The 24,423-nt window shown below is 45.9% G+C and overlaps 1 protein-coding gene across 1 annotated transcript in view; it reads left to right on the top strand.

The window, feature by feature from the left end:
• The window catches only part of LOC144179359 (venom serine carboxypeptidase-like), a 31,903-nt gene extending 13,910 nt beyond the window's left edge, over positions 1–17,993 (top strand). The window contains exons 5-6 of the mRNA XM_077707683.1: positions 3,563–3,896; positions 17,004–17,993. Of these exons, the coding sequence (XP_077563809.1) occupies positions 3,563–3,896; positions 17,004–17,809 (1,140 nt within the window). The 3' untranslated portion in view covers positions 17,810–17,993. The remainder of the gene's footprint in view (positions 1–3,562; positions 3,897–17,003) is intronic.
• The last annotated feature ends 6,430 nt before the right edge of the window (positions 17,994–24,423 follow it).

Raw genomic sequence — 24,423 nt, 5'->3', positions numbered from 1 at the left:
TCGATTCTTCAAATCATGTTAGAAACTCGTTTGTGCCATATGATCACTTTGTTGTAACTTGCGTGTTTAATTTGCCGGAGTTGGACAATCTCAAGAATAATGCGGAGACAGTTCTGGTAACACAATATATTTTCAGAACCACCATGCGCTCTCGCACAACTTTATGCCCTTCTGTCGCAGCCGCAAGACACATTGCTTCTTGCAGACTGCGTGGGTCGTCAGACTGATTATTTATTTATGAATAAATCTACACCGATTGTATTCACCAATAATAAAAACTAGGGTATAGTAATACACGATTGTTAAAAATCAATCACCCTTTCATCTGACAACGACGGTGTTTGAACACTGTTAAAAAAATGGGAGCAGGCGACGTAGAGAGAGGGCCACTATATTGCGTCAGTGGCAACAAACGTTCGGCAAAACACTAATGATGATGGCACACGCCACCTCGTTTCCGCATCCGATCAATTCATTCCTGGCTCGTTGTTCGTTATTTCCACAGTCGCTTCGAATTTATAACCGGCTCCGGGCAAGCCAAATCTCAAGCAACAGGTTGCACATGGGTGACAGACCTTGACTTTAGACTATTTTTTCTTACCTTGTGGTCGAGATGGATCGATGTAATCATTTCCCAGGGGGGTTTCCAGGGGGGTATCGAACATGGAAAAGTCGGCGCTATATTTTCCCAGACGAGGTACGGATTTCACACGAATGAACTTCTCTATCTTCACTTAAAAATGTTTCTTAACAACAGCCATCCACATTTGCCTGGGTGGGCCTCTCTTCCAACAAGACAACGTGTCTCACCTTGGCTTACGCTCGTGTTCTGCAATCCCTGATAGGAGCAGAGCTAAGTTCGACATCCTCGCACCGCCATGGTATCCAAAACGCATCCATTAGGTATTCCCGATGCCTCCATCTTTTACGCAGTCTCTTAGCTGATTGCTGCTTTGTCGTGTTTAGAGCTCGGCATCCATAAGGTAGCAGGGTAAGCCATTGTCCGTTAAAAAAGTGTCCTGAGGTTAGCGGCCTGGGTTCAGAGGGCTCCGAGTAGGTTATGGGTCGGGAGATAATTATTGCGTCTGCTTGCGTGAGGATAGTGGAAAGTTGTTTACAGGTGAAACAGTACTTTCCGAGTATTTTCTTCGGAGTACTTTTGATGGAATGAATGACTCGTTCCCAGAAATCTCCCCACCAGGATGCTTGTTCAGCAATAAATTTTTCGTGGAATCCGGTCATTTAAGAAGGATGTCTGAAGGTTTTCCCCTCGCATGATGGAACAGAAAAGTTGTAATCTTTTGCGGCTCTCTCGAAAGTCTTGCAAAGTACCTTGTACGAGCCCTCATCTAGCTTCACATTGTTGACACGCGAGCATGAATTGTTCTGTATTAATATCTATATCAAGTTGGTTGGATACCAGTAGTTCAGATTTTATTATGTCGCCTTGGGCGTCAGTGCAAATTACAGGGTTCTTGAAAAGCGCAGATCAGCTTGCAGATCTTCATGCAAGTTCTGGAGACACTCTAAACTCAGAGGGTCCAACTTTCTTGAGATTAAGTCCCGTGCTCATGTGGTCGTTTATTAAAGGCGCGGTCTGGCGGAATCGTTGCTTTAGCAGCAAAATCGGCAATCCATATAATTCAGTTTTAGTCGGTAGTTCGCTGATAACACTTTTGACTTTGCTTTTCAGGTAGCTCCGCAAGTATTTGAATTTATCTACGCCTGCAAACGTGCCATTGCTATGAAATACAGATTTGAATTGGTCCCAGGAGGGAGGCCACTCGTCAATGTCATCTTTAAATTTGGTCAGCTCTAATTAGAGAAGCCTTACTTGAGCTCATCCAGGTGGCATTACACCAGTCGCGTAAGGAGCACTTGCCGCTTGCGCTGGCCCTGTGGGTGTTGGACTCGAAAGAAGACTCTCAGGATAAAGCTTAGTGAGAGAAACAGACTCCTGATAGCATGTTACTGAGGTCAATTCTTCTAAATCGTCATCCTAAACAAGCTGTTGAATTTCTACATTGAACGCGGTAAGTGGCCGTCTTAAAGTTTCAGGACTCCAAATTAATTATTGTGCTAACCGGTGGAGATGTGCTTGGTGTCCATCAAGGTGTTCAGTTCGTTGATCACCGTCGTTGTCACTGCTCGAAGGTGCACACGTTTTTCTGCAGTCTTTTCATGACGAGCGTCGGATGTCCGGCGTTGCTGTGTATGGGTTCACTGTTCTTGAACCGCTGGTCTGTGCTGGCCCTGGTTTTTTTCAGGGGGCTCGCTATTCGGTGGTGTCTTCAACGGTGGGATTCAACATCCCGGGCACCAACGTGTTGTAAACTGAGGAACAGGTGACGTAGAGCAATGGCCAATTTATTGCGTCAGCGGTAAGAAAGGTTCGGAAAAACACTAATGATGATGGCATACGCCAACTGGTTCACCGTATCCGATCAGTTCATGCCAGGCTCGTCGTTCTCTTTTTTTTCCAAGTCGCTTCAAATTTTTAACAAACACGAAGCTTTCCTGCGATGGAAGTTTTGGCTGGCCAGTTTTATAGATTACCCACAGCCACTCTCGGGAATGCACTCCGCAGGCCCAATGTTTGGGTTGGGGTGTACGGCATGAATCGGTACCTGCTGATTGACCTTCCCTTCCACCATATCGAAATGAAACAATCAGATAGACACCGCCTTCATAAAGCGAGGGACCCAGGTTCAGTTCCGACCAAAGAAAGCGTTTTCTTTTTTTTTCTTCACTTATGATTATTCATCACATCTTTAGAGAAACTTGCCTTCCTTTCAGGGCGTATAAGCGTACAACAGCATCAGCGAGGACATTAAAGCTTGGCTTAGAAAGATACGATCCCCTAGTGTATTGGGTTCTGTATGCAAGCCGAGAAGTAACAGGTTTTAATCGTTATTCCGCAATTTTTATTTAAGGTAAATTTATTTGTGCATATTAGTTCATTTTTCATAGTATAGGGTTTTCATACGTTTTTATTATAGGGTTTCCACAAAAAAGTGCCGCAAATTAAGCATATGAAAACGAAATCACGAGCTAGTTGGTCAGGCGCGCAAAACGTGCTTTCATATTTAAAACCTAATTTTATTTCCACTCTTCTCAGATAATCTATGGGAAGCATCAAGGGTGGGACATGACCCCGAAAGTTAAGCGGCTACGCACGTATATTTTCTTTATATATTGTATCATCCGTATATTTTGTGTAAACCATTACCCGGCGCGATGGCTCTGTGGCTAAGGCGTTGTGCGGCTGAGCACATCGACACGGGTGCGACTTCCGGCCGGGGTGGCCGGTGTTTTCGACATTTCGGCCCACGTTAAAGACCTCCAGGTTGTCAAAATTAATCCGGAGCCCTCCAATGCGGCGCTCTATATCGCCTGTGAACCGTTGGTGTGTAACACCCTACAATCAACCAAATCAATGTGTTTAAACAATAACTTTCTTGTTCAGGTTAATATTCCGAAATGAGTTTGATGTGCGTTGTCTATTGCGCGCACCAAAACGTGGCACCAAAGCTGACAAAATGGGTGCATTCCATTTCATCAGACTGACCCAAAGAATGCTCCAGTTCTTCTGTGGCTGCAAGGTGGTCCTGGTACCTCATCACTGCTGGGGTTCTTTGTTGAGCACGGGCCGTACAGCGTGTCTAGCGACTTCACGGAGGCTACATTCCGCCACATGACATGGACGAACAGGTACTCTGTGTTGTACGTGGACCAGCCCGTGGGTACCGGCTTCAGCTTCACCGACGATGAGGCTGGCTACGCCCGGAACTTGACTGACGTGGCCCGAGACATTCTCGAGTTCCTGCAGCAGTTCTTCACATTGTTCGACGACCTCGCACAGAATGAGTTTTACATCACCGGGGAGTCGTACGGCGGTGTGTACAATTTTCTTGTTTATTTACTTAATACACATCTCTACAGAGTTTTTCTCAAAGTGAAAACGCGAAAACTACAAAAGTCTTCCCTTTGGGAACTTTGATGTGTCTGGCTCTTGGCGGGGCCCCGCAGAAAATGTCAGTGGAAAGTCCAAAGCAGCTGACTTGTTTAATGTCTTTTCTTTAAATAATACTCAGCCTGCTGTCTTGCATCTAAACCCTGCTGGAAATGTTCTATTTACATTCTATTCTATTTACAAACATTTTACAAACATTTTTAAATATTTACAAACTTCAGCTCAGTCCATGTTGATCATTTCCTCGATCTTCCTGTGGCCGTTGATGCACGGCATCCTCCTTTTCCAGTTGCGGCTCACGTATCTATGGCGCCTGGCAGGAGCGGGACAATTCCTACACACGACTTTGCTCGCGGTGATTGGACGTCTCTCTAGCAAGTTCTCAACAAAGGTGGCTTTGTTGACCTGGCTGTACATGATGTAACCATAATTGTCCTAACGCTACGGACCAGCACATCCCAAAGCAGCGAAATCGCTCCACTAACTTTTTTTTTATTCAGTCACGAGCTGCAAGGCACGCTTCGGAAAAAAACGTAATTTCCACCGCTTGTTTAAGGCTCACAATGACCCGTGTTCTCTTATAAGCTTCAAAAAATCGCCGTCGTTAGCGGAAAAGCTTCTTGCCCGTGAAAAAAAAGATGTTTACCGACTACACTGAATCATCTATTACTCCCTTTCATCGTGCGTTCTGGTGGTATAATAAGTTCCGCACACGTCACGCACGCGATAGCATAACTATTCAGGATAGTGAGAAATTTCTGTCTGACCCGGAAGACGCATGTAAACGTTTTGCACTTCATTTTTCTTCGACCTGCTCGACGTCTTCTAACAGCGGCCGCAAACTGTGCTTCTAGTATTATGGGCCAGCATTACAAACCCCGAACACTACCGACAATCATGTCCCGTCATCTATTCGCAAATTCCCCTTGAAAAAGTCAGCGGGGTGCGACAGCATTTGCTGCTTCATCGTGAAAGGCTGCTGTGATGTCTGCACCTCTGCTCTGTCGCATCATACGCATGTCATTTGTTGAGCATCATTTTCCAGCAGACTGTAAATTAGGCGCTATCTTCCCTTTGCACTAGTGCGGAGAAGCCACTGTGCCCGAAAACTATAGGCAAATCTTTGTGTTGTACTCCTTTCCAAAAGCCTGGGAGAAAGCCATGCATCCTTACCTTTAGTGAAATGCTTCCATCAATCCATTCCAACCAACACGCCTTCAGGCCCGCAAGGGCAGTAGAATCAAATTTCGCATGTTTTCTAAACGACATGGGTAGTTCGCACTCTCGTCACCAGGCAGGTACAGTATTTTTCGACTGTAGCAAAGGCTTCGACGCTGTTAATCATGAATTACTGCTTCCCAAATTGACCGCATACGGTCTACCCAGTGGCACTGTCATTTTTTCAGCAGTGATTCAAAAGGCAGTTCCAATTGTGTCTATTATAAAGGCATCATCTCCCGGCCTTTTGCAATGTATTATCGCGTGCACCTCGGGGCTTGACACTGGGCCCTCTTCATTTTAACGTCTTTGTTAATGATATCCCCGCTGTTATTAGGCACTATTCGCACTCTCAGCCTGCAGATTAGAAAAAGCTCTCTCGCGCGGTTCCCTCACCAGACGATCGCGCCCTGCTGCAAAAAGACATTAATGCAGTTTCGGCATGGTGCGACAGCAACTATGTACACCTTACTCTTTCCAAAGCTATCGGGATTACATAACCTCGTAGGATGGCCCCGCTTATTTTAACATACACTCTGCTGGGTGCAGCTGCAAAACACGCTACTGGAAAGCGTAATTTGGGTGTAATCATGGACGTAAACTACTTATCAACTCACACGTGAACCACTTGACAAACTCCAGCCTCCGAACGCCTGGCGTAACTTCCCGGGCTACCAGTGAATTGACCGATCGATGATGCTTTGTCTGCCTCTGCCGCACTCAAATTTTGCCAAAGCTCTACTTTGCCGGTGCTCTTTGGAATTGTTTAGGCCCTTCATCATCTCTTCGATTAGAAAGGATTCAGAAGCGCTTTACTGTAACCTTATATTACCGTTACTCACCACTTAGCCATTATCTGCACGGTGAGCTTCTCAAGCTCCTGAATCTTTTTGAGCTATGTGTTAGGCGTTCCAGGCATAACCGGGCTTTTCTTTTTAACAGCATTCACTCCAACTTTGACTGCGCTTGCCTTGTAAGCTCTGTTCACCTGTGAGTGCCAAGCAGGCTACGGCGCCGCAGGGCTGCTTTCATGTTGACAGAACACTGAGCCTGGCACCAGCTAACCGATGCCAACGTGCCTTTGACAGTCTGTTATCTTCCTTTGACATTTTTTGCAATGACATGGTCTTTTTTAAACGCTCCTTAAAAAGTATGTTTGACATTTTGAATGCAAATGTTGGAGAGAGGCCGTACATGCAGTTGTTCTTCTCCCTCTGTTCTTGTGTTTGTGTGCCGAAAGCACCGCCTTGTTTATGCTGGTATGTGTTGATCAGGGCATCCCCTTCACACAAACTTCGATCCCTGGTTTTTCAGAAAATGTTTCCGCTTCTTTGATCACTCTCCGTCTTTATATATATTTACACATTTTTTTTACCCATTTCTGATGTATTTCCCTTCGTATATGTTGTCTTTTCTATGGCTTAAATTCGTGAGTGCATCACCCGAGAAGGTTCTTGCGCTGTTGGTAAGCACTTCAAATAAATAAATAAATAAATAAATAAATAAATAAATAAATAAATAAATAAATAAATAAATAAATAAATAAATAAATAAATAAATAAATAAATAAATAAATAAATAAATAAATAAATAAATAAATAAATAAATAAATAAATAAATAAATAAATAGGGGGACATGCACAGAGAACACAGGACGCACGCTCACGAGAAGTACAAACATACTCCGTGGCGCAAATACTCAATAAACAAGAAAGAAGACCTTTAAATTAGAAGTACCCTTAAATTAGCCGAAATGGAAGGAACAAATAATGAGCAAAAAACAACGCAATATATAAATGTCAAACGGCCACAAAAAGTAACACCTATTCATAAAATACGGCATGATGACATTATTTGCAAGAGATAAATGAGAGCACACGACCAGCAGTTGAATACACAGAAATATTGCATGTACTTGACGGGTGATTTGCGCAGAACCACATGACATGCGCTACAGTAAACGCGTGAAAACGTTGTACTGTAGGGTGTCTGTTTATAGTTGTGTCAAGTCCGACATGTCTAAACAGTTTTCTAATCTCTGGCTAATCTCTGGATTTGTAAAATTGCAAATTGAACTTTTTTACAGGAACAAATTTAGGTAAATTAATTTATTTATTTATTTAGTTATTATTTTTTTATTTATTTATTTATTTATTTATTTATTTATTTATTTATTTATTTATTTATTTATTTATTTATTTATTTATTTATTTATTTATTTATTTATTTATTTATTTATTTATTTATTTATTTCAGTACCTACATTTACCCGAGGGCATTATAGTAGGAAGGCGATTATTACAGGGCATAAAGAACTCTGCGTATAAGCTTCAAATGCTGCAGTCCGAGAAAGAAAAAGTTACAAAGAAAGAATTAGGAAGAAAATTAGAATAAGGAAACACATAAGCATAAGCATCACAGTTAACAATTGCACCATATGTGGTAAGGACTGCTTGCAAGGCATGAAACAGCGCATAAAACAACTCACAAAAGATGGGTTAAAACAAGGATATTCAAGACAAACCTTTTAAAATAATGCAAGAAACCCGCCGTGGTGGCTCAGTGGCTTAGGCGTTCTGCTACTGAGCCCGACGACGCAGGTTCGATTGCCGGCAGCGGCGGCTGCTTTTCTCATGAAAGCGCAAAGCGAAAACGCCCGTGTGTTCGAGATTTCGGCGCACGTTAAAAATCCCCTGGTGGTCAAAATTAATCCGGAGCACTACACTACGGCGTGCCTCATCGTTTGCGTTTCGTCGGCGCGTTAAACTATACAATCAAAATATTGCAAGAAGGGAAAAGACACAAACGGCGTATTACTCATTGCGGAAATGCTGGGTTAAGAAATAAAAAAATCTATCTTCGCTTATCGGTCCCATGAGGTGTTGCGAAAGGCGATTACAATGCTTGATAGAACAGGGAAAGAAAGAATTCATAAAAAATGAGGTACACGCAGCTATTCCTCTTATCGTAAATTGGTGGCATCGCCGAGTAGAGGCCTGGTTGGTGGTTGTAAATATAGATCCCTGATAACGGCAGTGCATTGAAGATGTACATCATGAAGAAAACAAATGCGAAAGCGTGCCCGTCACAAAGATAGCGTAGGCCAGCTAAGCAAGTTCTTTATTTGAGCAATGCTAGTAGGAATCTGCTAAGTATGAGTTACATCGTTAGCACGATTCTGAATGAATTCTATGCGGTCCATAATATTTTGAGTGGGGGGATTCCACACAATGCATGAGTACTTGAAAATGGGCCGAATGTTTGACAAGTGTAGCGGTTCCTTTTCTTCCTGGGGTGCGTATCTGAAATTTCTACAAATGATGTTAAGAGTTGATGCTTTGAAAGACACTGCTTCAATTTGACTATTCCAGGTCAAGTCAGCTGAAAAGATTTTTACTAAATGTTTGCTTTGTTTTTTTTTGCGGAATGAGCCCATTATTCAAACTGTATTTTGCTGGGAGAGGAACGTGTTTCCTAGAAAATCGAATGTGTTGGCATTTACTGATATTCGATGGCACACAACATGTGCAGCACCAAGAATAAATTTTGTCCAGATCTGACCACAGTGCTATTTTACCCGAATGGTTATTGTATAAAACCTCTTTGTATAAAACCCAGCCATCTGCATAAAGCCTGATTTTTGAATGAATGCCCTGCCCTATATCTATAATAAATATCAGAACTAGCAAAGGCTCCAGGACTGACCCCTGAGGAACACCCGAAGGAACAGCTTTATGGTCGATTCGGTTCCTTTGACAACTTTTTGGTAGCGTCCATTAAAGTAGCACCGGAGCCATTGAATATTTTCGGGTAATCCCAGAAAAGACAGTTTGTGCATAAGGAGTGTATGAGAAACCTTATCGAACGCTTTTTTGAAAATCCAGTAATATAGAGCCGGTTTCATGGCCACGGTCGTATGATTGCAACACGTCACGGGAAAATTCTATCAGCTGAGTGGAGCAAGGATGCCCTACCCTAAAGCCATGCTGATAATCTACAAAACAGGCATTATTTTTAAGGTGACGAAAAAGGCTCGAATACAATATGTCCTCTATTATTTTGCAGCTTACGCTTGTCAATTAAACATGTCTATAGTTTGATACGGAGTTACGCGGTCCACTTTTGGCTAATGGGACAATGTTACCAATTTCCCAGTCTTTTAGAAGAATATTATACGTTAGGAATAAATTGTATAACAACGCAAGATACATCGTCACAACTGGCCACAAGACTTAAGTACAATGTTTGGGATACTGTCTGGGCCCGGAGCAGCGTTAGTTTTAAGGTTCTACAGAAGTTTGAGGACCCCGAAACTGTCTACTATAATATCAGGCATACTATCATATGAAGCGCGTGAGTATTCAGGCATATCCCGGGGAACAGCCTTTGAAAAAAAAAACAGACTCAAAGTACCGATTTATACAGTTGGCCTTGTCAGCATCAGCAGCAACGGAAACGTCGTCGTACGTTAGCAATGGAATGATCTATCATCTTTACGCTTATATTTAACGAATTTCCAAAACTGTTTGGGTGTATACTTTATTCTTGAACCAAGAGAGAGGAAGAACTCTTTCTTGGAAGAGTTGATCTTAAGCCTTATTTTAAGAGAGAGAGAGAGACAGAGAGAGAGAGAGAGAGAGAGAGAGAGAGAGAGAGAGAGAGAGAGGAGAGAATAAACTTTAATTAATCCAGAAAATGCTTGAGAGAGGCGTCCTCATTCCAGGATGCCTTGAGCTCGGGCCGCGTCGACAGCCCTTTCGATCAGGCGGAGCTGATCTTCGAGGCCGGAGGTGGATGTTGGGGGGGTCTAGGGTGGACTTGTCGCAGCCGCCCACTATGTGTCTGAGAGTCCCAGGCTCTCCACAGAAGCGGCAAAGGGGAGAAACGTGTGTCCGGTCAAAGACGTGTAGTCTTGTCGGATGCGGGAAGGTGTTGACCTGCAGGGCACGCAATAATCTTTCCTGATCCCTCGGTAGCGATTTGTCTGGTGAAGAGTAGGTTTTACGGGACAGCCTATAGTGTTGCGTGATTTCCTGGTAGGTGACAAGAGGTTGCATGCGCTCGGGCTCGGCTTCGGCTTCACCAGCGCTGGCTCGGCGGGTCAAATCTCGAGCCACGAGGTTGGCGATCTCGTTGCCGGGGATTCCGCTATGAGCTGGTGCCCATACAATCCTCATTGGTCTCGTTGGTGGTCTCTGATTGAGTAGTCGAAGTGTTGTGACGTGCAAGCGACCGTTGGAAAAGTTGCGGCACGCCTGCTGAGAGTCTGAGATTATAACTTTGGCGTCGCTTTGGCTAAGCGCAAGCGCTATCGCCGCTTTCTCGGCTTGGAGAGGGTTGTGTCCGGGAATTGAGATGCTGCACCTGTGCTGCTTATTTAAAACGACGGTGGCTGCCATGGCTTCTCTTCCGGGGTAACAGGCTGCGTCTGTGTAGGCGGTAGGTGGTGCATCTCCGTATAACCTAAATATTGCCCGGGCTCGGGCTTCTCTGCAAACCTCGTGATGCACAGGGTGCATATTGCGTGGTAAGACGGGCACTATGAAGTGTTTTCTAATGGAGTGGGGTACGTTTCCAGTAAGGAGAGGTGGGTGGCTGAGTGGCGCCGACAGCGCCAGGCGTGAGAGGATGAACCTCCCCGTTTCGGTTGCTCCTAACCTCAATCTTTGGCTAGACAGGTGCGCCTCTATTAACTCCTCGGCCGAGTTGTGGATGCCAAGTCGGAGTAGTCGGTCGGTTGAGGTGCTTGCCGGGAGACCCATGGCTTGCTTGTACGCTTTCCTTATCAGGATGTTTATTTTCTCGAGCTCTGTGGCTTTAGGCAGGGTGTAAGGTATAGCGTATGTAATCCTAGATACGACGAAGGCCTGGACAAGGCGAATCGTGTCCGCTTCCCCCATACCCCTGGTTTTCGTCGTGACTCGTCGTATCATATGAGTAACCTGGTCTGTTGTGGTTTTAAGCTTTTTGATGAGGAGGGTGTTGGAGCGGTCCGCCTGGAATATCATGCCGAGGATCTTCACACTTGGAGATGGCGCAATGATATGGCCCTCTAGGCGTAGGGTGATTTTAAGATTCACCAGCTCTAGGGCAGCGTGAATACCTTTTACCTTCTGTGTATGGTACTTCTTGAATACGCGTTTTCTTTTATTTATTACAGTTTTAATTTCCTTTGGAAACACCAGTTTATTCTTTTATTGTTTACCTGAAAGTCTTTGAAATGGGATAGGTAGGTCGATCAGAGTTAAAAGTTTATGTTTGAGCAGTGACCACGGATCATCTATATTGGACTAAGGGAGTCAAATGCTTTGAAGTATTCCTCTAAGGCCAGCGATATGCTGCTGTAGTTGCCCCTGTCATAAAAATAAACTTTGCTAGGACGGAAAACAGGCGCATGAGAGCAGGGACGAATTGTGCGAGCCGTCACGCATTTGTGATCACTAATACCAGGTATAGGTAACCAGTCTCGTATTAAATTCGGTGAATTTGCAAAGAAAAGATCCAGGGTGTTTCTTGTGGACGAAATGACACAGGGGGGATTTTCAACAAACTGAAAGAGGCTGTGGCTGACAATAAAACCACCGAAAGCCTTGGAAAGGGTTGGCTGAGACAAAAACATAGGCATACCATTTCGTCAACAAACATGACGCATGTTAAAGTCGCCACCTAGCACAAGGTAATCTGTGATACCTTTATGCAAGATGTTGGACAGTACAACAAAAGGTTTATTGCTTTCGTCGCAGGGTGGGCAATAAAAGGCACCAACTGAAAAATATACTCCAAAAGCGAGCATGAGCTTACATGACCACCGACTCGCAGTTTATATCACCAATAACGAAAAATAGGCTGGGTGCTCTTGGCCTCCACCACCGTGAGCGATTCCGTCATGGCGGTAGGCAACGTAGTTATCAGGGAAAACTTCATAACTTGAAATTGTATCATCAAGCCACGATTCTGATCCAATGTCCACGTGTGTGGTAATGGACGATAACAATGCAGCCAGGTCATCTGATTTATTTTACATACTGCGGCAAGTGACAAGTTGTGCATTAACACAGGAACCAGTACGGCTAATAGTAGAACGTGGAGGCTTCACCCGTCTTGCTGCTTATTAAGTGAACGATACAATCGGAAGCTGGGTCTTAAAAGTACGCGCGTTAACCGATGATAAGGTTGTCGTGACGTAATTAGTACTTTTGAGGCTGCTGTTTTCCGAATTCACGAAGCCATTTTTGCACCATTCGCACCGAACGAGACACACCTTGGCGAACAGAAAAATCTGTCCCTTTCAACTTTGCAGAAGCCGATAAAACCACATCCCTTTCCTTAAAGGAGTACTGACACCCAATTGACGCCTAAAAAATGATATAATTGGCTTCATTAGTTTGTACAGATGCCTCACAGAAATGTTTGTAGCGATCGGAGGCCGGAATCACATCTAAAATCGATTTTGGTTGTCCCGGCCGCGAGCTTCCACAAATCGGCAGCACTAGCGAAATCGCTTTCGGCGTGAAGAAACATCGGCCTGCTTGTCTGGCCGGTTTAGGGTGACGTCGTATAGTCGTTTTCGGAACCGGAAACGATATAATGCGCTGCTGTTGTAGGTGGTATTCGTTTGGGCAGGAGACGTACGGGTGTAGCTGTGTGAGGAATGCTTGTAAACGTTGCCCAATTTGCGTGTTCGACGTCTTTTCTCTTCAGTTCATGGCCGGCGGATGGCGTTCCCTTGCACTAGTGCCAAAAACCGCTCGGTGCCGGCACCACGCGGCGCGCGATGTCGACGCGCACCGCGATGACGCGCCGGTGCGCGTCGCCGAGCTCGCCCAAGTTGCGCTATGGCAAGCTCGCGGAATGCGAAGTACTGCTCGTGGAAGCCTGTCCGAGCAAATCGACGACGACGCCAAGATGCATTATTTTCCACGCGACGACATGCAGCGCTAAACGCGGACTGAGTTCGTGCGCGGCGGCAGCCGCAAGAACTGTCGCCCAAGCCAGCGGGCTCGGCGTTGCCGGCGTTGCTCGGGTCACCTTGGGTGTTGAGAACTTCAGGCTTAGTATCGTGGCGAATATTTCATCGCCGGTACCTGTACAACTGCGAATGACCATCCTTACACAACTTTTCACCACACTATCATCCCCTTTTTGGCATACTGAGCTTTATTTTGGCGATAATTGCCGTTTCAGCGTGGCTTGTTTTGATTCTAGCGCGCAGGTGGTGCCATCTTTCGGCCGTTCGCCGAACCGCGGTACCGGCAGTGCTGGGTAGGAGCCCCGAACCTCCGCTTCCGGTCAGCGTAGGCTTACCATTCGGCAAATATCTGAACGCCGCTTTTAAATTCAGTGCTGATAACAACCCCTAGCACAATTTTTCACCACACTAACATCTACTTTCTCGCATGTGGAACTTCTTTTTCGCGGTCAGATTGATTATAAGAGTGGCGACAAGCTGTTGCTATCATGGTCTGCGCCGGTTCGAGTCGCAGTGATATTAAAAAACGGACGACTGCGAAGACATCGCCGGCCTAATCGCTTGGCCAAATAAAGTTGCTCTCTCTGTCGGGTGGCAGCGACTCATCCGAGTCTGACGATTCAGACGACATGTCGACTGCTCGGGCGAGTGCGGACCATGTGCAATCGTAGCAGACGATGCGGCGAACCTGACGTCACGGGTGAGACCGTGACGTCAGAGTGGCCCGCTTGCCGGCCGAACCTTTTCTTTCCTCCATGCAGGCTGGCCTTCAAACGGCCATTTTCCCGCGTGGCGACCGAATTTGAAACTGGTTGCAATAACGTGCTATACGCCTCGAGCTTCGCGATCGCTGCGCCACCTGCTGCCGCTTTTCCGCGGCGTTGACGGGATTTGCGCTGCGTAGCTGATAGGGGCTCGTGCAGTGTTTTGGTTCTGTTTCGCTTCTTTTCGCCTTTCCGCGCCCTAAAAAAAACTTGTTATGGTGACCTCTATAGGCAAAGAGTACGTTTAGGTCACTTAAAAAGCAGCTGTATCTTCGTAGAGTACGCGATCGCCTGCAAGAGCTACCCGGGGACGTGGTTCTGCGCGCTTCGTCACCGCTTTTCCGGGCGTCGACGACGGTAGCAACATATCACTACTGTCACCTCCAAATACGTCAGGCACAAATGAATTCTACTGTCGCCTCGTTTAGACCTGATACTGGCACAATGAGAGGTTGCCTTCATTTTGCAGCGTGGACAACAAATGCGGCTTCATTTCGAATATATACATCGCAGAAAAATGTTTTTCGGGGGTGTGATTACCCAGTCCCGTAACTAATGCCTGGCTGTTAAAAGAATATAAACCATGCGAAAATGTTAACTAAATTCCAAGCCTGTGCGTCGTTAAATATCTGCCCACACACGTCATCTAGCAAGAACCAAGCCAAGTTAATGAAACCACGGGAAAAAAATGTTGTGCAAGTGCAGAATTAAGAAACATAAAAGCTCTAACAGAAATGAAAAAAAAAAACAGTGCAGCTTCTGACATGCTAAAGACGTTCGTCGAAACTTGAGCCAGGTAGGGTTCGCTAGACCAACTATACGAGAAATGCACTGCTTTTTTGCGAGACATTGGTGGGGGGAGGGGAGGACGCTGTGTACAAATGCGGAGCGGTATCAAGCAATGAACGGTTTAGTAATCCCACACACAAATCTCGCGTTCACTTTTCTTTCGTTTTTTCACTTCAACGAAGAGCTGATGGTACGGCGGACGCATCTTTGGAAGTATACGGGGTAGGCTGTTCATCAAGCGATGAAATGTGTCGTTGGAAGAGTGTGGTATGCGATAAGGCCCTCTGATTTCAGTTTCTGCTTAATTCTGCAGGCTCCCTGTGCCACATGACGATATTTCGAAGAAGCATTTAGTCGCAGACGTGGATTACATTTTAAGCCTGTCTCCGCGCTGCTCGCAGAGGATATATGTAGCAGATGAATGTTTGTAAGCGCTCACCCCACGAAAAGAGGACTGTTTGTTGTGCGTTGATCCCCGAGTGTAATTCTGCATTATCCGTCGTACTTTTGTTGAATATTTCCGAAATTAACACAGACTGGCTTGTAAATGGTGGTGATCACTATCTGAGGGATAATATTGGCAAACGTAACTGGCGTGCTGTCAGGTATGAGTGCTCCGCTGATTATGTAAGCGCACAAAACCGATTTAAATCGTAGTGTATAGCCGTAGCATGAACATCTGAGGAACCGGATGTTACGGAGACACGGCTAGTAAATTCAGGTCAGTGTAACTACAATTGGCTCCATGATACGCTGGTTCCGTGACGCTGGCCTGTGGCACACACCTGGCGCTTATACAGACCGAATATATGACACTAAGATCGCGTCAGAAACATTTACACTCTCGTAAACACACCCCATTTGCGAACAGAGTGACTGCTCCACATAAACATGGATTTCGAACGCCCGCAAATGGTAAATCTCAGTCGTGAACGTGCCGCAAAAGCAGCGGCGGCACTGGGGAGCGGGGCGCGGACTCCCGCGGCTGCTTTCGAAACGAGCCGCTAGGGGGATTTCAGTGGCGCCCCTACAGGCCGCGCTCGAGGCGTATAATTAATCCTGTGTTAGCGGCTGACGGCTTTCGGTTCGATTTTCGTAATTACTGGGCCAATAGGTATTCTTTACAGCATAAAAACTGAAAGCGAGAAATTTAGTGTCAATACTTCTTTAAACGTGTAAAGCCTACCAACTATGGCGTGGTCTTTGTTATGTTGGAAGGCGTGAATCCTGTGAGCTCGGTCATTGTTGACCGGGTCTATTGCAATTCCAAGTATTTCAGAGCAGAAGGTAATAATACACTCCTCCGACTGCTTCCATGTTTCTGCCCGATCGTCCGCGAAGCCAGAAAATATAAAATTGTTCCGACGTAGTCTGTTCTCTAGCGTCTTTCGCATGAATTCGTAAATCATTTTTCTCAAATATCTCTGGATGTAGCATGCCTACATCGGACGGTAGCCTACTCTTCTCCAACGAGGCCACCCAGGCGGAAAGGTTCTGTATCGCTTCTTGAGTTCTCGTCTCTCTGAATCGACTATTAGCTAATTCAGCAAAAATCCTTTCCTGGCCAGATTCTTCTTTGTTAACGGCCTGTAAAAATGCGGAAACGTGAAGCGCGTATCCCTCAGTACCAGACTGACCGATAGTCCCGGGGTTTGATTCAACGTCTCCAGATAGCGCCAAAAGCAAATGCGAAAGTACAATATGGTAGTAAGCAACACGACACGCAATAAAAGCCAATGCAACTGGTCTGTCATGTCAAGGGGGCACCACAACGCAATAAAAAATTGATTTGACGATTTTAGTCAGCAGAAATCCAGGTAACTAACCTGCAGCAAGAACACTGATGTGTAAGTTGCGCAGTGATCGGTGTCGTGTCCCGGTGGCTGCAGCACCGTTAGGCGTTTATATACAGATTCGGCTGTCTCTGGTATCCAGGCTAGAAAGGCCATACTGTCCACGTAAGGTGCGCAGGAGGAAGCGCAGAATGAGGCCCCTAGCAACGCCGGGAAGACTGGTAGTGCGCTTGCGTCCAGTTGAATATCGCTTGTCGTAGCTTTGGTAAGATAGTTGTCTGAACTTGAAGGACAGGTACACAAATATACCTGCCGCAAGAACACCGATGAGTACATTGCCCACTGATCGGTACCGTGTCCCCTGATCAGTGCAGTGTCCTGATGATGCTTTATTTTACCGACGATTCGAGTTTTGACCTAATTTTCAAAATACGAACCATTCTGATTAATCTTGCGTAATAAGCTGTATTTTTAATCATTTTCCGATGTCATTTCAGGCAAGTACGTCCCCGCGGTGGGAGCTGCACTGCACAAGAATGCACCGTCGATGCGGTTGAAGATCAATTTCCGGGGAATTGCCTACGGCAACGGCGTAACAGACCCTGTCAATATGTTAGAAGTCGGCGAGTTCGCTTACGCAACTGGCCTGATAGACCGAAGTGCCGCCGATTATATGAAAAAGGTTGCCGAAGAATCCAGAGAACATATTCATGCAGGCCGTACCGAGTTAGCGTTTCACAATATGAACCACCTCTTAATAGGCTACACAAAAACTAGAGACTCCTTTTTTAAGAACATTACTGGCTTCGAATACCTTTACAATTACTTGCAGAACAAGGTACCGAAGGACTTTCGTACTTACAATCATTTTGTTACGATGCCAGCTGTTCGCCGCGCTATCCATGTCGGCCAGAGAATTTTTTCTACGACGCTTTATGCTGTGTTGAGTCATTTCTTTGAAGATTTTATGCGTTCGGCTGTGCCTGAGTTGACTATTGTCTTGGACAATGGTTACAGAGTTCTTGTTTACAGTGGGCCACTGGACATTGCCGTTCCTACAACAAATACGGTGAACTTCCTATCAAAGATGTCTTGGTCCGGGGCGGGCCGTTGGGCTCGCGCACCGCAGAATCAGTGGCATAGTGCTGACGGACAGACATTGTACGGCTACAAGAAGAGCGTTGACAACCTTCACTTTGTGGTGGTGCGAAACAGCGGCCACCTGGTTCCTTATGATACGCCGCAGGCAGCATTCAGCTTGATCACCGCGTTCGTGGATGCAAGTAAACCGTTCAATAGTTAACTTAGCCCGAAGCTAAAAAATGCGGGAGCTGGTTATTTTTGTTTCATACTTATTCCTTCCTGATTTTCTTGTGCAACCGTGTATAACCTTGTTATGATCAGTGTTACCTATCTGATTTTGCTGGGCTTAAATTGTCTTCGAATTGCATTTTATCGGAATAAAGGAGAGAACAATTGCTCACCAAGATAGGCGGCTAAGTACTTCCTGCAGTCAGAAAACTCTGTCTGTGATCTGGCGACTTCACTTTGAAATACATTTTTACGTTTGGGTGCGATGTATTCCCACAATGAGTAACATCATCAGCATCCTATATACGCCCACTAGAAGGAAAAGGCTTCTCTTATAGGTGTCCAATTATGCCGGTCCTGTGATAACTGTGACTAATTTATCCACTTCTTGATCTCATCTGCCTATCTACGCTTCTGCCACCCCCTGCCACGCTTGCCTTCTCTAGGGACCCCACTCTGCTACCCTTAATGACCAACGATTATCTTGACTTCGCATTACAGGCCCTGCCCACGCCCATTTCTACTTAATTTCTACTGGTATGCCTTTAACACGCACTTGTTTCCTGACCCGCTCCAATCAATTCTTGTCCCTTAATGTTACACCTATCATCTTCCGTTCCATATCTCGCTTCGTCACCCTCAATTTAAGTTGAACCCTCACAGTGATCCTGCAAGTTTCGGCACGGTAGGAGAGTACTGGCAAGATGCAGCTGTCATACACCATGTTCTACAAGGTACAATGGTAGGCAAAAATGGTAGGCTGCAATAACTACCTATACCTAAATACAGGCCTCATATACATGCAAAATATCGATAAACTTCTGAGCTGTCTAAAAGATAGTTTCAGATACAATAGGACAAAGAACTTGAGAAGCCATGCGCTAATCAGGCGCGTACCTTTTCAAAGGGGAATACTCCATTTATTTAAATATTACACAGCTGTTGTCAAAGATTGATATAGATTCCGAGAAATGTGCAACAGTCTGGCAGTTCTGCTCTTTTCGGTCTATACGTCTCGAGCGCTGCCTGTAGGGGCGCCACTTAAATACCCCTAGCGGCCCGTTTCGAAATTAGTCGCGGGAGTTGTCGGCCCGCTCACCACTGTCGCCGTTGGTTTTGTACGCTTGTATGCGCTGGAAATGCATATTTATATGGAGCAGTCACTCTGTTCGCAAACGTGGTGCATTTGCGAGAGTGTAAATGCTTTTGACGCGATCTTACTGTGCTCCATTCGGTCCGCAAAAGCGCCAGCTGTGTGTCACAAGCCGGCGTAACAAAACCGGCATATATGCATGGGTCTGATTGTAATTACACTGCCCTGAAATTTTCTAACAGTAACTCCGTAAGCAGCGTTCGTTCAGATACTCATTCTACGGCTATACACAGCGATGTAAATCGGTTTCGTGTGGTTTCATGTTCTAGCGGAATGCTCTTACCTGACAGCCCGCCAGTTACGCTTCATGTCTCGGATATTGATCACTACCCTGAACAAGCCAATGTGGCATAAATATCGCGGACATTCTACGCAATGCAAAATTGCATGCAGGAGTCAGCACAAAGAATTTACGGCTGGGTCTTCATGTCGCGAGGTGAGCTTCCCCAAACAGTGATCGGTTACGTTTATCCTCCGCTTATATCCGCGGCCGTGACTAAACGCTCTTTCGAAACATCATCATATAACACAGGGAGCCTGCAGAATTTAGCACAAAATTGAAATCAGGGGGCCTTATCAGATACCACACTCAATCCAACGACACCTGTAATCGCTTGTGAACTTCCTTACTGTACTTCAAAAATGTGTCCGCCGAGTGATCACCTGTTCGTTAAAGTCCAAAAACAATATAAAGGTGAACGCGCAGCTTGTGTGTGATTTAGTAAAACGGTCTTTTCCTGATTTCGCTCAGCATGTGTACACAACGATAGTTAAACGCCCCTCCTCCGCGTACCTGTCTTGGAAAACATCAGTGCATTTCGCATCTAGTTGGTCTAGTTAGTTCAACCTTGCTTAAGGTAAGACGAACGTCTCTAGGATTTGCGAAGCTGCACTGTTTTTTTTTCAATCTCGCACGAGCTATTACATGCTTCCGGACTTGGCAGACCATTTATTTTTCCGTGGTTTCATTAACTCTCCTTGTTCCGTTCTATCAGCGGGAGTGGGCACATATTTAACGACTCATAGACTTGCAATATACTTAACATGTTCGCGTGGTCTCTATTTATACAAATGGCAGAAGTGATTTCCAGGTATATTAGGTAACCACCTCTCCCGAATGATATTTTTGGATGGCGTATACATTCAAAACAAGGCCGAATTCGTGGTCCGTGGTGCAAAACGAAACCTACCTCCCAATATCAGGGTAAACGAGGCGTCAATAGAATTCACAAGTGCCAGAGATATTCGGAGGTGACAGTGGTGATATGCCGCTGCCGTCGCCGACACCCGTAAGAGCGGCGAAGAAGCGCGCACTACCGCGTCCCCGGTTAGCTATTGTTGGCGTTCAAGCACTTTAACAACTATAATCAGGGCGCAGCTGTTTTTTAAAGTGGTGCGGAAAGGCAAGAAGAAGCGAAAGAGAACAAAAACACTGCATGAGCCGCTATCAGCTGCGCTGCGGACATCCCGTAAGCGCCGCGGAGAAGCGGCGCCAGGTGGCGCCGCGATCGCGAAGCTCCAGGCGTATGCCGACAATGATGCTCCACGTCTTGAATGTGAGATGGAAAATGACTGCCTGTCTAAGACATATATTACACGGTGGAAAACATTTTATTAGCATGCACATATAGCCTTTTAAATTGGCCCTGCAAGACCGTTTTGAACTTTTTCCAAAATCCTAAATGCTTGCAGAGCGTAGTTACCCAACACACGCAGTTATTAAATTCATCATCATCACCACCACCAGCCTATCTACGCCCACCACAGGGAAAAGGCCTCTCCCATTATTCTCCAATTATGGCGGTCATGTGCTCACGGCGACCAATTTATCCCACAAACTTGTTGATATCATCTGCCCACCTAACATTCTGACGCCAACTCCACGCTTGCCTTCTCTAGGGTTTCGCTCTAATACCCTTAATGACCAATGGTCGTTAACACGCGTTTGCTCCCTGACCCACTCCGCTCTCTCCTTGTCCTTATGTTACACCTATCATCTTCCGTTCCATTGCTCGCTGAGTCTTCAATTTAAGTTGAACGCTTTTGGTGATCTTTCAAGTTTCTTCACCGTACGTGAGTACTGGTAAGATACAGCTGTCATGCACATTCGTCTTTACCCCGCATGAGGCATTTGCTAAAGCAGATGTTTGCCTTAATGACCAATGGTCGTTAACACGCGTTTGTTCCCTGACCCACTCCGCTCTCTCCTTGTCCCTAATGTTACACCTATCATCTTCTGTTCCATTGCTCGCTGTGTCCTGAATTTAAGTTGAACACTTTTAGTGATCTTTCAAGTTTCTTCACCGTACGTGAGTACTGGTAAGATACAGCTGTCATGCACATTCGTCTTTACCACGCATGAGGCATTTGCTAAAGCAGATGTTTGCGTGTCCTCTGCGACACCACGGACCCCGAGCACCCACGTTTAGCCGTGCGTGGCAGCGTCGTGACCGGGGAAACGAGTGTCCTCGTGGTTGAGCCGACGCCGAGTGTTTGGACCTTTAAGCCTCCTTGGCGAAGGCAGCACACCGCTTTGGCCTCCGCTTCTCGTAGACGGCACCTCCGGTCTAACTCGCCCGGGGGAAATCGGCAGTCGCCTTTTCCTGTCCTCCCCTTCACTTTTCGCATTCCGGTCTCCTTTCTGACAACTTTCCTGTCGTCTCATTGTTTCTCAGTGTCCTTTCTTTCTGGCGGCTAGGGTTAACCTTGTGTGGCGGACGGCCCTGAGTTAAGCCATATTAAGTTATAGTCGTGGTGTACAGCTGGCATGGGCAGGACTTGCTCGCGAGTTCCTGTTTCGTCCCCTTGTTGGGCTCCATGGGGGGCGGCTGGCACCATCGCCGAAGCGATTTTTCATTTGATGGCTTCTTTTTTGCGCAACTGATCCCTCTCGTAAAAGGGGGGGCACAGATGCAACTGCTATGTTCTTCGCAAAAAACGTCAACAACTTGCCTCGGTTCCAAGTAGAGCACAGCAATCCCGCTGAAAAAACCGCACGACTCGTCTCACCATTTGTAGTTACAACGACTCTAACATCCACTATAGTTGAAGGCTACTAAGTAAAAGCATTAGCCAATGGAGACCTCCTACTCGAATTGCTGTACAAACACCAGTGTGACAAACTGCCAGGACTAAAGTCTTTTGGTGAGATTCCTATCAGTGTAAGTGAACACCGGCCGCTCAATACGGTCCGCGGAGTTATCTCCGATGACGACCTAAAGTACGTGTCTGAGGAGGAACTTATAGAAGGTCTGAAAGAACTGAACGTCACAAATGTGTATAGAATCAAAATCAAAAGCGAAAAGAAAAAAATCCACACTAAACACATCTTCCTTACCTTTGCATCCAGCATACTTCCAGAATCCGTGGAGGTGGGATACACAAAAATGAAACTGAGACCATATATTCCAAATCCTCGCCGATGCTACAAGTGCCAACGATACGGTCACGGCTCGCTAAGCTGCCGGGGCCAAGACACTTGCGCCAAATGTGCCTCCAATGAACACCTTGCTGAGAACTGTTAATCCGAACAACAGATCTGTGTGAACTGCAACGGCAACCATGCGGCATACTCTCGTGTTTGTCTGGCGTGGAAAAAAGAAAAAAAGAGATCATCACGCTGAAAGTGACTGAAAACCTTACATTTCGCGAAGCACGGAGGTGACTGACACCAGCGCATACCCGATCCTACTCCGTTGTGGTGCAACAGGGCGCGGCATCACAGCTGTCTTCGGCGCCTGCGGAAGCCAAACAGAGTGAGGCTGAAGGAAGGCCCCCCGCGCACCCGGTGGAAGCAGCTAGCGATGCTCCACCACCCTCAAAGCTGGCAGCACGGACCCCTGGTTTGGCAGTCCCGAAGGGCTCATCCCACACGGCGAGGTCCAACTCTTCAACACCCGGGCATCCTGCACGAACCTCCAGCCTCTCTGAAGAAACAATGGACACAACTGAGAGAGGTTCTCGGCCGTCTACTTCGGTGGTGCGGCGGAACTCCCTAGAAAATGGAAAGAAAGGCAAAAATCGTATCACGGGACCGAAAACCTAGTCTCCCCTGAAAACTGGGATAGAAGCAGTGACTGCTGCCGTGCTTGTATTCAAAACACTCAGTCTGCTGTGTGTACTTGGAACCACAACTAACGGTAACACTGCTTGATCTACAAGACTTAGTAGATCAGTTACCAGAACCATTCTCAATAGTGGGTGATTTTAATGCCCACTCATATTTTTGGGGGAATGAAAAAAACTGACGGAAGAGGCCAGATAGTAGACGATTTCATTTTGACCAAAAATATCTGCTTACTGAATACTGGCAAGCCTACATACTGCTCCCCAAGCTCAGGACAGATGAACTGCATAGATTTATCCTTTAGTTCACAATCTGTTTTTAGTGATTTTAAATAGGATATCATAGACAACCCATACGGGAGGGATAATCTACCTGTACTCATTAGCGCAACATCATCACCAACCATTATCCCGACGAAACCACGCCGGTGGAAACTTCAGTATACCGACTGGGGACTTTTTACTTCGGAAGCAAATTAAGACCACGTTTTTTCAGACACTCTTAGTATTGAAAAATTGAATGAAGTGTTTACATCCCACATTGTTTATGCTGCACGCATAGCTATCCCACAGTCAACGGGAGTGGTGAGGGAACACCACAAGATATGGTGGACCCAAGAATGTAAGAAGGCAAAAAAGCACCAAAATAAATCATGGGCGGCCTTTAGGAGGTACACAACACTGGAAAAGTTAATAAATGTAAACACGTAAGAGCTAAAGCAAAGTACATTCGAGGCAATGCTGAGAAAGACTCAGCAAGAAAGAGTGAGAAAGAAAGCTAAACTGGACGTACTCCCCCTACACACATTTCCCCTTTTAACAGCACCGGATGTGCAAACAAGCATAGAAGAACAGGCAGATATACTGGGTGAACACTTCGCCAAAGTATCACGTTCCGCACACTACACACAAGCTTTCTTAAAGTATAATACCACAGCTGAGAAACAGCCACTGCCACCGTGCGGTGGCACAAACGAAACATACAACACTTTAATTACACTCCAAGAATTAAAAAGAGCTCTTTTGATTGGTAAGGAGACCACCCCCGGGCCAGATGATATACATTAAGAAATGCTCGCCCATCTATATGGTCCTGCTGTAGAAGCACTTCTGAAGTTTTTTAACAAAATTTGGTATCGGGAAAATTTCCGGGAGCTTGGAAAAAAGCTTTTATTGTAGTATTCTTAAAACCCGGAAAGCGGCCAACCTCCCCTAGTAGTTATAGACCAATAGCCCTTACGAGCTGTCTGGCGAAAGCTTTTGAACTAGTTGGGAATACCAGGTTGTTTTGTCCTACAATCAAACGAACTTACCGACATTCACCACTGCGGCTTCAAAAAAGCATGCTCAACAACTTACTATCTTGTCCGCCTCGAAAGCGCCGTACG

Source organism: Haemaphysalis longicornis, unplaced genomic scaffold (genome assembly GCF_048455015.1).
Source record: "Haemaphysalis longicornis isolate Haplotype H1 unplaced genomic scaffold, Haemaphysalis longicornis Haplotype H1 scaffold_4, whole genome shotgun sequence".
Classification (NCBI taxonomy): domain Eukaryota; kingdom Metazoa; phylum Arthropoda; class Arachnida; order Ixodida; family Ixodidae; genus Haemaphysalis; species Haemaphysalis longicornis.
Note: the sequence above shows the minus strand (reverse complement) of the source record. Positions and strands in the feature narration are given on the sequence as shown.